We start from the raw sequence: 16963 nt of genomic DNA, 5'->3' as shown, positions 1-16963 counted from the left end.
TAAAACAATGTATTTTCTATGAGCGGATGTGAATTTGGAAAACGCTGAGGTACGACTTCATGAAAGCTGAAGTCCTACTTTTGTAGTCATTTTGCAGAGGAGAACCGTCCTTTGAAAGCGTGCCACCTGAAGTCATTAGAAAATAACATTTAAAATATCCACACTTGGAAAAGAATGTCCTTTAAATGACATCTACATTCTCCAGCCTGCGACACGTCCTGCAGAGGGAAGCAACTTCATTTCCATGTAAAACTCCTTCTAAATACATTCTCCTGCTTTTCCGCTAGTAAAGATGCTTCTGGCAATGACCTACCAAGTTGACAATGGAAGCAAATTAAGTGAGCTACACACAGAGCCTTGTTTAAGGCAAAACATAATAAAAGAGTCAGTAACTTCCTTCACTAACGGTGATTTTTACTGACATTTTCAAACGTACAGACTTTCAACTTATAACACCAAAACTTTCACAGCAGCCGAGTCTTCTCAAAGATGCAAGAAGCCGATCCTGCATACGCGCACAAAACACGCGCGGTGGGAAAATGTGAAGTATCGCAAACATTTCTGGGTGAGATCGGCAAACACCCGCCCCTGCGGGCACGCGTGGATGCCGCCGCAGGAGACGGGGCAGGCAGGGGAGGAGGCCACTGAGGCTCCACGCTTGGACCTCAGGGGTCTGGGGACTTGCAGTTTTCTTGGTTTTGCCAACAAATTTGTATTCTTCTTTAAGCCCCCGGCTCCTCCCAAAGGAGTCCTTTTTTAACCCACTTCATTTAGGGAACTAAATAAGAATGTGACTACACATAAAAGCATCAAATGCCTTCCAGCCAAAGAAAACAAAATACGATATCAACTGTGGCTTTAGAAGGGCTTTTAAGGACACGGAACATTAGCTCATCACTATCTGGGAAAGCACAGAAGTACTTAGGACGGCCAAACATCAAGTAAATATTACAGAAGACAGAAGTTTTCACAATGGTGGGGATTCACCAGCCCATCCACATCCAGGGAGAATGATTACCCCGTCTCAAAATAAACTCAGAATAAAAGGGAAAGACTTGTACTGCCACAGCCAGGTGTTTGGCAAGGTCTCCCCCAAGCCCTGCCAATGAACCTCCTTTTGGACGGATAACAGACGGATTCATTCGAGCGGAGCCGATGCTGCTCTGCCAGACCTCGTGGTACTGGTAGGATGTGGACATGTGCCCGCCGGAGGAGCGGGATGAAAAACAAACAGTCTTTTTCTTACAAGGCAGGACTCGATCCTCAGGTCTTGACAGGTGAAAGAGCATCGCATCCCATTTACATGTAATAAAATAAACTCCTTCACTGGTGAGTAATTCTATTACGTCTCTCTCCAAAATCTAATTAAATTTATAGAGGCACCATCAACTCAAACTGTTGTCTGAAATGTTTTTATTGACTGATGGTATCCTTCACTCTTAGGGTGATTTGAGCTTAAGCAGAAACTGAAGAAAAACTTTTTTTTTGCATGTTTGCCTGTTAATCTCCTCTCCACACCCTGGCTTGGCACATGGCGAGGTGTCCGTGTTGGGATCCCATAGCTCCACACTCCCCGTCACTGGAGAAGGAGAAGCTCCTCCAGATGGTGACTCAGCTCATCAAGATGTAGCTTAGATGCCTTGGCTGAGTGCTTAAAATTCGTCAGGATGCCTTGTGTGCAGGGCAGTGCCTCCCACTGCCACGTGTCCGTGCTGTGAGAGTTCTCCATATAGCACCAACAGAGGGACAAAAGTAAAAATCTGGGAAAACAGAAGGGCCTTGGAAGTGGTTGTAGCACCTTCAGTTATCTCCAGCTTATTGCCTTTCCTTCCTTTTGCTCTTCCCCTCTTTGAACCCCATCTTTGGAGTGGGAGAAGACCATGAGGTCGCATCCTTTTAAAGGAGACAGACAAATGCATTTGCTCGTTACGCTGATTAACCTCCAGGAATGCCCGTGGAAAGGAGAAACAGATCAGGAGGAACCAAGCGACTGTGAAACACAGCTGGAACGTGGCTAGATACAGCTGCAAGTCAAGGAGCACAGCAACTGCTGGATTTCATCCGTCCCCACTCAGCCAGATTATGAAAACCTATAATCACTCTAATGCACTCAACGCCTCTCAATAGCTCATCAGCTTCCCAGCGCTGGGCTCATGCTTTGGAGAAGAGCCAACGCATTTACCCCCACTGAAAGGCGGGTGGTGCAAGTTCCTTCCAAGCCATCGGCTCGTTTCCTTTCTGGGGGAGTCGTCAGGCTGGTGACTACCGACCGCGGCCTTCTGCTCCAGATCCGAGTGCCGCTGCACAAGGGGACCCCGCAGCCAACCGCCTCTACCCCCTGTTTTTCACATCACAGAAGAGGAAACGATGCCAGTCGTTTGCTTGTTGATGGAAAACTCTTCGAAAACCTTTGGGAAGGCTCTGACTGGAGCTGTAACTCTATTAATCCCAAGCACAAGCTGAAGATCCAGAAACTTCTAATGTGCCTTTTCTTCACGGCGAGAGATGAAGTGCGGCTCCTGAGTGACACACGCGCCCAGGTTCCACAGTTAGCTCCTAAATTGCTTTTCAGCTGCAGCTGGTAGGGTATTTACCTAAATTTAATTATATGCATGACTTTGGCTGTTATGAATAAGGCATGTACGAACTATTCCAGAATGAAGTACAGTATTCATGAGTAATACATTACCTCTGCAATGTTTCCCAGACCTTGGCTTTGGGCTTGTTGATAAACACTTGCAGTCACTTGTTCTGTCAACGTTAATTGCATGCTAAACCAGACTCCAACAGCACAGGCTTTTTTTCTTTTAATACAGCAGAGGATGGCAGTAATGATTTCTACATCAAGGAGCTCAGAGAAATGATTTGCTTTGAATTTCACCACTGCCGAGTTTATCATCAGAGATTTTTTTTTTCTATTTTTAATGTAAGGTTTCTTTTTGTGAAAAATTAAAAGCGCTGCCGGCCCAGCCCCGGCAGCCTTTGTCTGCTCTCGCAGGCTCCTGTAATGGCCAGGGCTGCCTGTGTGGATGTGCACACACATGTATATATAAAGACCTAAAGATGAGTCTTCATCCTTGCAAGCCCCGGCACAGCACGAACCGGTGCACGCACACAGCAGCTATAAGGAAGAGTAACGTAAGCGAAGGCTCTATACGGGCACAAGGGGAGACGCTGGCTTCCGCAGCGTGGTCCCTACACATCTGCTCCCTTATTCACCCAACACTGAGGCACACACAGCTCTGAGCGCAGAGCAAGGCGACGCAGGGAGTTGGTACCTCAAGCGCATCCCTCATCGTGCCCCCCGTCCCCCGTGGAAGGGGACAAGGGGTCACTAATAAAGTACCAGCGCGACCAAAGAGCTGCGACGGAGCGTGGGGAAACACAAAAGAAAATGTTGAAAGTTCCTGGCTCTGGGCTTTATCTGTATTCCTCTATCCCTCGGGCAAAGCAAGAGAGATTTTAAAGGGCGTAAAATTACTCTAGTGTTAAGGCATTGCACTACTGGAGTAAAAGACAGGCAAAAATATCAGTGAGAATCAGTCCCGTTTACTTCTGAATCTACCGAAGGCCAAATTCCTTGATTCACACCCACATCTCCCTTCTGTCAGCTAATCCCACGAAACCCTTCCAAAATCCAGAGATTTGACACTGTGCCCAGCCAATCTGGTCTTCCAAGAGATGTGTATTTATATTTTATTCAGCTCTGCAGAGTGCAATTTTATAACTTCGGCAGAGAGAATAATGTCTGCTCTGACAAAGCCCGGAGCCTCCTTCGCTCTCGGAAGGATGTCTGTCCAGACTGCAGAGCGCTCAGTGAACTCTTGAAGGATCACTTAATCACCAAAATGGATTTATCGATTCCTGTAACATAGTTTTCCTCTGATGTTATAATTGCGAGCTAACTTGGAAGGAATTAACATTATACAAGAAAATTCAAACAAAACGGGGAATGCTCTTAAGCACGCGATATTCTCTCCGACAGAATTAAACACTGGTTTAATTTGCTAAGCTAACTAACTGGGACAGCCAAGTTCACAAGCAAGAAAAATCCGTCCGTCCCTCGGGTCAGAGCTCATCGCAGAGAGACAAGCTATGGAGCATCCGATCAAAAACAGCCACCCCACCTAGAAGCAACTGAGGACACAACGCTATGGCATTAGGACACTGCAGACACGGGTCCCTACCAGCGGGACGAGAGCTATGCCAGCACGGCTGCTGCTTGCTTGCTTCATAGAATCATAGACTGTGTTGGGTTGGAACTCAAGGCCATCTGGTCCAACCCCCTGCAGTGAGCAGGGACATCTGTAACTAGATCAGGTCGCTCAGAGCCTCATCCAGCCTGGCCTTGAATGTCTCCAGGGATGGGGCACCAACCACCTCTCTGGGCAACCTGGGCCAGTGTCTCACCACCCTCAGTGGAAAGAACTTCTTCCTAATGGTTGATCTAACCCTGCCCTGCTCTAGTTTAAACCATTGCCCCTCGTCCTATCGCTACTTGCCCTTGCAAACAGTCCCTCCCCAGCTTTCCTGGAGCCCCTTCAGGGACTGGAAGGGGCTCTAAGGTCTCCCCGGAGCCTTCTCTTCTCCAGGCTGAACCCCCCCAGCTCTCTCAGCCTGTCCTCACAGCAGAGGGGCTCCAGCCCTCGGATCACCTTCGTGGCCTCCTCTGGCCCCGCTCCAAAAGGTCCATGTCCCTCTTGTGCTGAGGGCTCCAGAGCTGGACACAGGACTCCAGGTGGGGTCTCACGAGAGCGGAGTAGAGGGGGAGAATCCCCTCTCTGGATCTGCTGGCCACAGCTCTTTTGATGCAGCCCAGGATGCGACTGGCCTTCTGGGCTGCATCCAACAGTTGTCTTATTGCCCTGACCCATTCATACCATCATCACAACTGTTCATTACACAGGGCAACACCTAATGGCCTTAACCATAAACTAGAAATCCATCACTCCAGGTAGAAAATGTGAGTTTTCCATGCTAAAATGGGTTATACGTGATGATCTAAGCTCACTTTTTCATAATAGAGGTGATGAGGCTCAACCTGTACCATCTACAGATGCACAAGCCATGGACGCGCACACCAAGCCCAGCACCCCGCTTTCACTGCAGCACGGCTCTTAGAAAGCCATCCGCTCGTAATTTAATATTTCAACCGTGATGTTATTGCTGCCAAGCAGAAGTGCTAGACCGACTGTTCCTGGTTTGCAGGAGCCAAAGCACTGCACAAAAAAAAATCCATATCCCGTGATCGCCCTAATTCCTAGTGCTTCGTTACCATTCCCCACGCCCTCGTGTAGCCTAAGGAGTGAAAGCAGCAAACCCGTGATCTGAGTAAAGGAGAGCTAAAGCATTGCACAAACCACTCCGTGAGCGTTTGAAAAGCAGAAATGGAATCACTTAACGGCATCTGGCCTATACTTAAGAGCAATTTGAATTTAAGTGACAGCATCTTGGCGATGGAGGACTTAAAAAGTTTCTGACATCTCATAAAATCAATGGGCTCACTGGATGCTTCTTCATGGCCAGGGTGTGACTGAACACCAGCGAAACCAATACCATCCGCACAGCTACGATCCCGTTTGCATCTGGAGGGCCGTGAGCTCCAAAGGCAGGCAGCGGTACCATGTTCCATGTCCTTGGCCCCGGGAGATGCAGCCAGGAGAGGAACAACCGGCAGGTAACGAGAGCTGCAGCACTGAGAGATGCTTTAGAGCACCTTGAAGCTTAATGACTCCTCATTTTGAACGAGCTGGAAAGCTCCTTACCGCAGCGGTCTTAATACCACTGGTATTAACAGCATCCACAACCATATCGCGTTCAGGTAGAAAGTTTATTTAAGTAACTTTGGCAGATGTAACGGCAATAACCTCGCTGGGGCAGCTCAGCTGAAACTGGAACCACAGAATCCTGGTCTCAGTTTGCATTTCTCAAGGACATCCGTTAAAATCCCAAAGGTACGAACCGTGCTGCACCCGTATTTTATCAAGGGTGGGTAGAACCCGCCTCAGATTACGTTACACACGTGGCTATCACAGAGAACGAGTCCGTCTGTAGTTTATCTGGGATAACAGCGCTGCATCCCTCTCAGGAGCTCGTCCTGGAGAACCTCTACGCTACATGAACAAAGGCAGCCGGGAACTGCCAAGAGAGGCAGCAAAGAGAAAAACCAGACAACTCCGATGGCACCCTTCAGATTCAAGGTAACAAAAGATACTTAACGGTGATTTAAAAAATATAGAACAAAAAAGGAAGGATAAAGGAGAGGAAAAAAAAGCATTTCCAAACGCTTACAAGCCCTGACTTAATGAGATTTAAAAATCCAGATCCAGAGAGCAAAGATGCAATTCCCTTGTCTCCGATCAGTTCACAAGGCTTTTCGGAAAATCTGCTGGTTGCCAGGAACAGATTACTTTATATTCAGAGAAAAGAAGCGTTGTCCAAGAGCAGTGTGAAAAGACTCCTGGCATATTTAATAAATATGTTGGATGGGTAAAATGAATAACGACGTCTCTCAGCAAGCTCTCCAGTGACTACCCAGTTAACCCACAGAGAAGATCTCAAAAGGCAAACGGTGACGCGCTTTCTGTTCTCATTCAACCTGAAGCAATTTAAAACACACAGGATTATAAAAGAATGGGGAATGTGATTTGGAAGTGCTTTACTGCCGCTTTGACCAGGAGTAAATGACCACGTAAGAAGCAGGATGGACCAAAGTCACGGCTACTCTCTACCGAACTGCTGGAAGATGGCTTTGCTCCGTACGTGGGTCTTAAGACTTGAGGAACGAAATAACAGGAAGAAATTAAGCAACATTTCTTTCTTTGGTCAGCATTGATAATGCCTCTGATTAACTCCACCTCTCTCTTCTTGGTGGCTCAGTGCCACAGAATGGGTTATTCCATGAATATTTTCTTCCACTTAGAGGTGGAAATGGTACAGCATATAGAAGTTTACAGGCCAGAAGAAAAGATTTTATGAGCACAGTAGCTCAAGACACTAAATATATTCAAAACCCCCTCTGCATCCGAACGCTTAGGTGGCATGTCTAACGAGCCAGTTAAAGCAAGCTGCTCTGCTGCTGTCCTTTAGGGTGGCAGCAATCACATCTGCTCTCCATCTCATCTCTCATGATTCATACTCCGTCTCCCATTTCTCCTCGTCTCTTCCAACTGACGTGCAGCGGCAACCCTGCCCAAATTTCCGAGGAAAAACCTGCAGCGAAACCCCTTCGCCGCTTCACGAGACGCAGAGCCACCACATCAAGGAGTTCAAGTTTCCTTCTCTCCTGTGCGCACCCTGTCCTGACCCCCGTCTTACACAGGCGTTGGCTTCTGATGCTCAGAGAAGTCCCCGTTACAGCTGCCCAACTTGCTACCGCCAGCTTTAATAATTTATTTTTTAGCTCTGTATTTCTGCATGAGATTAGAGTTAACATCCAGAGATGCTGGCGACGTGGATACTTGCGTAAAATAAGCCTCCTACATTCATTTTGTTGAGCTATTGCCCATTCTTTTTTACATTTCAAAATGCGCTAGGTTACAGGTCAGGGAATCAGAAAACTTTATTCTGGAAGTCATATGGGAAGCCTAAAAGTTGTATTCTCCGAGCCAGCACTCCATCAAGTCTCTACCGCTTGGTGAACAGATTGCGTTTGCCCCTCCAATTAACTGGAGGACATTATGATGGATTCGTCTTTGTCATCCAAAAATATGGCACTCACTATGGTCCGCTTGAGGAGTAAATTCAAAGAGCAAGAAACATTTTACTGTTGTTCTTACGCTATGGGTACAGACAAAGGCCTTCCCCTAATCACAGGTACGACACCGATTCTACCGTGCTCCACACTTCTGCCAAAAGTAGAGCCATGGAAATGGTCTTAAAACACCAGATCCCGTGGTGATTCGGTAATTAATTACACTAACTCAGCGCGGGCCTTGCCCAAGTGCAGGCGACCGGACAGCAGGCTGGGCAAGGAACAAAACCTGACCTCGTGTATTTCGGTGACACGTGGCATCCAGCCCACAGCTGGAGAGGGGAAAACAAACCACGGCACATCCCTCTGCTTCTGCCGATGCGCCCAGTGCCGCACGCACCGGTACTGGGGCACCCACAACAGCCCCCAGGAGTGATGATACACGCGGAGCTGAAAGACTGGCACTGTGGAGCCAGGAAAAACACATCCAGAGAGGTAATTCCCATGGAAAAGCAATGCGAAATACTCATGGAAGCGGCGGTGCTCAGCTCCCCGCTGCACCTCAAGCACCGGCGCTGCCACCAACCGCCCTCCGCTTGTGACAATCTGATTCCTTCATCTCACAAGGTGCCAGCGGGCACCGCATTGTTTTTAATTTCCTGCGTAAGTACACAAGGGACTCAAATAAATCACCAGGCCCGTCTTTTGCCTCACCCTGAATTCAAACTGCACCTTTGCTTCGCTGAGTAAAATCCATCCCACGCGAACGCAGAGAAAACCCTTCAGACCCAGCCTGAGTTTTGGTGAACGCTCGAGCATTTCAGCTAACAACAAAGCACAGTGTGTTTCAAGAGCTTTTCAGAATCTTGTAATACAGAAGAGGAAGAATGTCAACTAATCCATGCCCCATAACGACAAAGTGAGCTACATACAGAGGAGCTAACTGTGGGTAATTTTTAAGAAGCTGATGCATAATCTAAGGACCCAGCCCCCACTTAAAGCTGTTTTCTCGTATCCCTGAATTTTTATAAATATCATTTTCAACGACCTCTTTTCCTCCAAACTTTCTAAATGAATTATCTTTTGACTGGGGATTGTTATTTCTCAATCAGATAAAGCAGTCCATCAAAATGGAAAAAAAACCCCTTTGTATAATGTTTTCAATATATACACTGTATCATTTTGCTGGGTAATATATAAACCCATTAATTTTGTGTAGGGAAAGTCTCCACTTCCAGTATGCCTCCGAGGGAAAAAGGCAAATGCAAAACATCTATACTGTATTGTATTAAAAGACAGCTCTGCTCGAAACCATGGCAACTCGCCGTGTTGGATTAGAGACGCGCGCTTCGTTTGGGATGGCTGCGCACGCTAATCCACGCAGGGGGCCTTCCCTTGGGGTTTGAGGGACAGGGACAGGTTTGGTTTGTGGATGTAGAAGAGGAGGGAAGAGGTGAGGAGATGCCCTCAACCTCAACGATGGACCCACCAGTACTTCTCCCTGATCATTATTTTTTTTGTGATATCCCTGGTTATTAGATACCTTCTAATAAAGTCGAGGAGCAGGAGCTGCCCAGGGCAGTGGTGGAACTGCCATCCCTGGAGGGATTTAAAAGCCGGGCAGACGTGGTGCTGAGGGACATGGGGTAGTGGTGGGTTTGGCAGTGCTGGGTTGATGGTTGGAGTTGATGACCTTAAAGGTCCCTTCCAACTGAGACGATTCTACGATTCTATGAAGTCTTGGTGCCCTGAAGAGAACATCTCTTGAAGAGTACCAAAACGCGTTATTTCCAAGCTTGGGTTTCAGAGCCACATCAGCCCAGCGGTGCCATCGCTGAACAAGGCACTGACACCCTGATCTTGAGAGATGCCAAACCCCCGCCAAGTCTCTCCCCCACACCTGAGCATTCAGCTTTTCTGGAAACCTGGACACAGATATTTGGGATTTCAGACTAACCGCATCTTTAGTATCCATGAGAACAGCTCTGCATCTCCGCCCAGTGAAAATGCCCTGTGTGCAGCAGGATATTCCTCCAAAGTTCTCTACCAGGAGACTCTCCTCCATCATCACGCCAGTGACTGCTGTCCTCACTGCTCTCGCTCTTCTTACGGAAACAGAAAAGCTTCTGTCCCCATCATACGATAAACCACAAAGTGAGTGCGGTTAACCAAACATCTGTGCAACAGCAAGGAGACAGAAGCAGAACAGAGTCCTCGTCGTGTCAAGGAACAGTTTAATTTCTGCAGACAAAAATCATTCTTCATTATGCTTACTTGCAGACTGGCCTTAATAAAGTCCAGCTCAGCAGAGCTTCTGCTCTGCCTATCCAACGCCGCAGCTCCAGCTGGGAGAAACCCCTTGGGCTGCACTTCCAGAGTTCAGCAAACAGGAGCAAACCTCCACTGAAAGCACCATCTCTGCAGTGTCCCATTTTTGCCGAGGTCTAGCCTGGCACAGGTCACCTCCCCGGAGCAGCATGTCCACACCTGAGCGAGCCACCCTGGACTGCCCTCCAGGCAGCAGAGGGGATCATAGAATCATAGAATCTTCATGGTTGAAAACGACCTTTGAGATCATCGAGTCCAACCATAAACACACACACACAAAAAAAACAATAACAAAAAAAAAAAACCCAAACCCCTACAATCTCTGCCACTGGAGCATGCCCTGAAGTGCCACATCTAGACGAGACATTTCTTAAATACCTCTAGGGATGGTGACTCAACCCCCGCCCTGGGCAGGCTGGTCCAGTGCCTGACCACTCTTTCAGTAAAGTCATTCCTCCTAATATCTAACCTAAACCTCCCCTGCCGCACCTTCAGACCCCTTCCTCTGGTCCCGTCATTATTCCCCTGGGAGAAGAGGCCAACCCCCACCTCTCTCCACCCTCCTTTCAGGGAGTTGTAGAGGGCAATGAGGTCTCCCCTCAGCCTCCTCTTCTCCAAGCTAAACATGCCCAGCTCCCTCAGCCTCTCCTTGTATGACTCGGATGGATCGGGCATGGGATTCAGCTCATCCAAGTCAGCAGCTAAAACAGGCCAGATGAATTGCTTCAAGCGTTACAGGAGACCAGAGTGACTGCCTGAGGAAGAGACGCGCAGACTGCAAGCATTGAAAATTAGGTGAGATGAACCCAAGCCTGAGGTGAAGCATCTGAGGTGAAGACCTAAATGCTTCATTTTGCTAAGATCCCACACATGCTGGGAACTTCCCTGAGCAGTGCAGACAAAAAGCCTGTTTCTACCCTGCTCCAGACTGAGCGGTGACAATAGGGGACATACCACCAGCACGCACAACGCTGGGTGGTCCAGTGCCACCCCGAGAGGCAAAAGCCCGAAGAAAGACAGTCATATGCGTGCAAGAGCATAGAGAGTATCTTTTTCCTTCCTTAGCTTTCCTGTACAAGAAAAGAAAATCCGTGACTCAACCTCAAACCCCTATGCATTGGTTTGAAGAGCAGCCTGGACAGATTAATTTCATCCAGTTTTATTTGTCAATACTGGAGACATCTCCTGGTGAGCCCATCACCCCGAGCTCCCATCGTAAATCAACAGGAGGAGATGCTTCCCAGGCACTCTTCATCTGACCTATTTTAGCCTTTTAGGTCATGATGAAATGAATCATTCTCATTTCTCTCCTCTGACTATAAAGCAAGTCTAGACAAGTAACTCAGACGCTGACACTTAAATCCAGATAGAGTAATTTAACTTCTGGGGTCCATATCTGCCTACAGCTCTTTTACTGCCCTGCCAGGGCAAATCACTTCACTTCTGTCTCTCTCTCAGTCCCTTCAGCAGCAGCACAGGGATAAAACATTTTATTAGCGTTGTAAAAGCATGGAAAATAATTGCATGGAAGTTTCTGATTAAGTCTAGGCAGAAAACAGCACAGCATTATAGCAGAATTTAGGTTACGAAATAAAAGCGTAAGAGTGAACGTACAATAACAACCACTTTCTCCATCGACCAGTCACAAAGGATTGGGTCTTTCCCTAAAATATTTTATGTTATTTGTCAACTAAGACACTTGGTTAATCGTGCTACACTGACAGGCTGGGGGGGTCGTTACTGCAATGCTGGTTAAATGCTCTGACAAACGCTTTTTTGGTGCCCTGCTATTAAGTAACGGGGGATGCCGGGGGGGTTCCCCTGCGGCGCAGCCTGCAGCGATAGCGTCCCAATGCCAATTAGCCTTTGCTTTGGACAGCAAACGCACGACGAGCGTTCAAAGAAGAGGGTTAGCATCTCAACGGGCTAACACAAAAATCTGGAGGATGGAGACGTGCTGTTTATCTTAAAAGCGTAGAAAAATGTGGTAATTTCTGGACGCTGTGTTCTTCCTCTCCCCTCTCCTCCCCGCTTCTGAGAACATGGGAACTCGCTGCCATCGATGAAACGAGGGCGATGACCCCAGCTGCAGTGCCACCGACACGAGGCCCATTATCCCAATTTCCTTCGTAACGTCCTCACACCTGGACACTCTGTCAGGGTAAGTCAATTAAAAGCAGCTTCACAAAACCACATTTCACTTCAAAGCTCTTCTCTCGGGGTATAATCGGCCTCAGCGACCTGACTCTTTATCTATCAACACGGCACGGTCAACGAGCTTCACATTAACGGCCCGTTCCTGCAACATCGGAGGACGAATTTCGGGAGCGGTCCATACAGTTGCCACCTCTTCTCAAATCCCAAGCGAGCAGAGAGAATTTCAACTTGCTGTGAACAAACCAGACCCAGGCAAATTTTCACAGGCTACTCCTATGAGCTCCGGCAGTGGCAAGCTGTGCTTCTTTTAGAAGAAATAAAATGAAAAATCATTACTTATCTTAATCGCCGCTAAGGGTTTACCGTGCTCTGAGCTCAACATCTCAATATTAGCTCTTCCCTGAGAGCTGGACAGGAGGATTTTGAGGAGCGCAGCAGCTGAATCTCAGGGGGTCCTCTCTATTAATCACTGAAATGTATCCTGTTTCATTATCTACCATCAGAGTGTAATGCAATTAGTGCACATTATACGGTGGAGATATTTATTAGGCCTCCAGTACGTATGGACTCGCGCTCGAGGTGGTGGGAGCCCGTTATATTTGTTGTAACTTCTTTTTCGCCAGCGGCAAGGAGCCGAGTCGGGTGAGCTCTGCAGGGATTCCCTCCTTGCAAAGAGCACGAGTGCTCCCCGTGGACTTTAAAGTCACCATTAATTTATCACGTGAAATGGCACAAACGGGATGAAAAGTGACGCCTGAAAGTCTCCTGCACGGTCTTTAGGGCAGCGCGACATGTTCGTTGTGTTCATGAAAGGCAGCACCAGAGCTGAACGCTGAGCAGAGATCCATTGACTCGTCGAGTCAATACGGGCTGATTTCTGCTTTCATGCTAAAATCACGCGTGGTCGCACGCCGGGTTTCAGTGTGAAACCACCTAAAATGCAGCATGTTTGAGTTTCACTCCGAATTTGGGCGTTCTGAGAACACCCTTGCCCACTGTGAGAATGCCGAGTATTTCTGAACCCTGAGAAGCAAAGCCCCCCGGTTCCCCAGCCATACGCACGGACACCACACGCAGAACCCAACGCACGCCAGGGCCTCACCCACCAGGTACCCAGCCTGCACCTGAATTTTATTTTCCTGGCAATGAAGGAAAGTAGTGATTTTTCCAAGTCGCTCTCATTGTGGGTCCAGAGGAGGCCATGAAGATGCTCTGAAGGCTGGAGCCCCTCTGCTGTGAGGACAGGCTGAGAGAGCTGGGGGGGTTCAGCCTGGAGAAGAGAAGGCTCCGGGGAGACCCTGGAGCCCCTTCCAGTCCCTGAAGGGGCTCCGGGAAAGCTGGGGAGGGGCTGTTTGCAAGGACACGTAGCGATAGGACGAGGGGCAATGGTTTAAACTAGAGCAGGGCAGGGTTAGATGAGCCATTAGGAAGAAGTTCTTTCCACTGAGGGTGGTGAGACACTGGCCCAGGTTGCCCAGAGAGGGGGTGGAGGCCCCATCCCTGGAGACATCCAAGGCCAGGCTGGATGAGGCTCTGAGCGACCTGATCCAGTTACAGATGTCCCTGCTCACTGCAGGGGGTTGGACTAGATGGCCTTTAGAGGCCCCTTCCAACCCAACACATTCTGTGATTCTATGATTACGGTTCGTTACGGCAAGCGCTGTGTGATTAGTGCTAATTGCTGTTTGCCGTCCCCTGCCTGGCTGACGACAATCTCCCTTACAGCCAGGCCAGCCAAAACCACAGGGGCCAGACAAAAACCAGTAGCGCCGGGTGGGAGCAACTGGGAGGGAGAAAGCTCTCAGCTCCACGGGCCTGAGCGCCGCGCAGGCACTGCAGACAGGGCGGAAAAGCGTTACGCAGTGACAAGCACTTAATGACCCCAAGGAAGGACATTAAATAACTAACATTGATTGATATAACGACACCTGCTGCTGTGAGATGCTCTACAAAGGGTTCGCTCGACATGACTGTTGTGGAGAACCTACTAAAACAGAGAAGCAGCCTGTTGGGAGGAGCTATATAGTATTTTTCTACTGCAGCCTGTTTACCACAAAATTTAAAGTGGTAAATTACTCCGACACCGCTAAGAGGTACAGCTGCTTTCATCAGCCAGGTGGCTATTCTGTTCCAGCAGATACCATCGTATTTTCTTCAGACTGACCACAGGGTCTGGGAGATGCACCGGCACGGCCTTGAGTCCCAGTGTTTCCCTGATTTTTATAATCATATTTTAAGAAAGGGGCAGACAAAATGGAGCAAAGCTCATGGAGATAAAGTACTAGAATTACAGTCAGAGCGTCTGTTTCTACTCTTCAGCAGAAACAAAGATAACATTGTTAATAGTGATCACTGGGTTTAGAGAATATAAATCTAGCCATGATTAAATTCTGCTCCCTGTGAGCTAAGCCAGGAACTCAGCTGCTATCAGGATGGAGATTACGGATGCATTTACAGTCCAAAATCGCTCCAGCCTGATTCTGTTCCTTATTTTGTTTTCAGAAAGACATTTAGTAGGACTACGAGGAACACAACTTCAAAAAGAAGCCAATTGCAAAAGACGCATCCACACTACTCATCTTCCATCTCCTTAGCCTCTACTTCACGTGGTTTCGATACCTTTGGAGAAAGGGAGGATGACTCCCCTTCTCCAGACTGAGCTGGCAGGAGTAATCTGCTGAAACGCAGACAGCCCTGGTGATGCCTGGACGGGAGCTGGTCAGCTTGGGGCCTTCTGAGGAACAGCTCATCTCCTTCTGAAGATGACTGTTAGGTTTGCCGGGTCAGTTGTGTGCTTATTTCTTTCCACGAACAACATAAATACCTAAGGTGACTAGTCCAGATGTAAATATCTACAGTGTAGACAGACCAAAGTCAGGTAACCGCATCCATACGCGATCTTGTCAAATGAACGCATTCAGGTAACAGTATGAGAGGAACACATTTGTAAGCTCCGATTTCTCAGAGCGTTTGCTTACCTAGGATCACAAAGAAACTTGGTCTTTTCACCTTCTTCTCTCCAAATAAGCCATTCTCGGAAAGAGGGATGAACAAACATTCGCGTCATATCTCTACGTTTGATAAGAAACATAGAAAGGTTCTCCATCCTCTGCTGAAAGTCATCCCACTCCAAAGTGCCCTCAATGTTACCTGCATTAATGGCCTGAAAAATATGTTCATCTGTTAATGGATGCAGAGATGCCACTGCCACATTCAAGAGAGGCATAACCCGATCAAAGGAAGACTGCGTTGGGAACTTCATATTGCACTGCAACAGGTACACTTCTGACAGAGACACTGGGACGACTTTGTAGCTGGAGCTTTTTAGTACCAAGTATCCTTTCTCTATGAGGTCAAAAGTGAGTTTTAGGTACAGATAGGACCCTTGGCTCAAGGTCTTGAGGTGAGAACTGAGTTTGCCAAACGTAGTGTTGTCCATTTTGCCGTTAAGCGAGATGTTGTTCTGGATCTCCGAGCTGCTATGTATCCGATGAAGGATATACGCCTGCAGGTCCTGGTCTATGGCTTCATTCTCTTCCAGTCTGTCCAAAAATATTCTGTGGAAGGGCAACAGCTTAATTATTTCCTACAAAGAAAGAAAAAAAAAAAGGATACTCATGCTGGCAGTGTTTATTATTCATTAAGTAAACTTAATTCACATTACAATAGCACCTTTGAGACTCCTTTAAGACCTCTTCCATCAGGGCAAGCACACAAGATGGCAGTTTGTGCCCTCAGGACCTCACGATCTCATCTATAATCAAGTAGATTGCGTGTGAAACATGACTGAAATAAAAACGAAGGACACGGTTCCTCGTACTGCATCCACGGAAAGGGCTGGAAAATTCCCCCAGCGCAGTGCCCTCGTTACTCCCACCCCATCCCAACCACGTATCAATATGCCATCCCTTCTGCTGCCCTCTCAGAGGGAACAGGCAACCAGATGACGGATCTGAGGCCAGGAGAAATTTTGCTGAACCCGAGCTAAGTGCACAGAAACGCACGGAAACATCAAGACAGAGAACAGCGAGTATTTTCCGCTGCAAAATAAATACATTTATCTGCTGCAGGATAGTGTGGCCAGGGATTCTCTCATCTGCTGAGCTCACTGATGATGCTCATGCAACGTAAATTGAAGATCATCAAAGGTCTTTTCAGAGGAATTCTTGTGTCATGGGCTCTCAGGCACCGCAAAGCGTGGAAAAATGACGCAACGGAGCTGGACAAGGCAGGCGAAGCCATCAATTCTCCAGCAAAATAAAGAGGGTGAGCACAGCGCAAAACTAAAGCTTGCAGTGACGACCGTAGGGCTGCAGAAGGCCTAATGAAATGAGGAATTCAAGCCATAGGGATGCGATTTCCCTACAGTTACAAAAAGATTTCTTCCAAATGATGTTTAATCTACTCCATTACTGAGCAAAAAAAAAAAAAGAACAGCAGATAGCCTGTGCTCTCCTGGTGTCTTGGGGAGCAGCCGCCGTTCCCAGCTCCCGGGCAGCAGCTGGGCTGCCTTGATGGAGCTGGAACCTGCCCTCAGCTCTCTGCCAGCAGGACCACAGTAAATCAACCTGTGGAGCTCAGGAAATATTAGAGAATCTCAATAAAACTGCTTAATGGAGCTCAGTAAAAATGAACTGCGCAGCCCTGTGCTAATGAAAAAATGGCTAATAATGACAAAATGAGAAACGCAGAGCTGCAGACAGGCCTTTGTGCCCGGAGCAGCTGGTCCAGCTGGAGCGTGGGGCTGAGCTGGCTCCCAAACGCCTCTCGTCCCTCTGACGTCGC

At 48.0% G+C, this 16963-nt stretch overlaps 1 protein-coding gene across 10 annotated transcripts in view; it reads right to left on the bottom strand.

The window, feature by feature from the left end:
• The window catches only part of TANC2 (tetratricopeptide repeat, ankyrin repeat and coiled-coil containing 2), a 336817-nt gene that overhangs the window by 33717 nt on the left and 286137 nt on the right, over positions 1 to 16963 (bottom strand). For all 10 annotated transcript variants that reach the window (XM_054224167.1, XM_054224164.1, XM_054224162.1 and 7 more), the window contains one exon: positions 15157 to 15764. In XM_054224167.1, coding sequence (XP_054080142.1) covers positions 15157 to 15764 — 608 coding nt within the window. The remainder of the gene's footprint in view (positions 1 to 15156; positions 15765 to 16963) is intronic.

Source organism: Rissa tridactyla, chromosome 19, assembly GCF_028500815.1.
Source record: "Rissa tridactyla isolate bRisTri1 chromosome 19, bRisTri1.patW.cur.20221130, whole genome shotgun sequence".
Taxonomy (NCBI): Eukaryota; Metazoa; Chordata; class Aves; order Charadriiformes; family Laridae; genus Rissa; species Rissa tridactyla.
The sequence above is the reverse complement of the archived record's forward strand: the minus strand, read 5'-3'. Positions and strand labels throughout refer to the sequence as shown.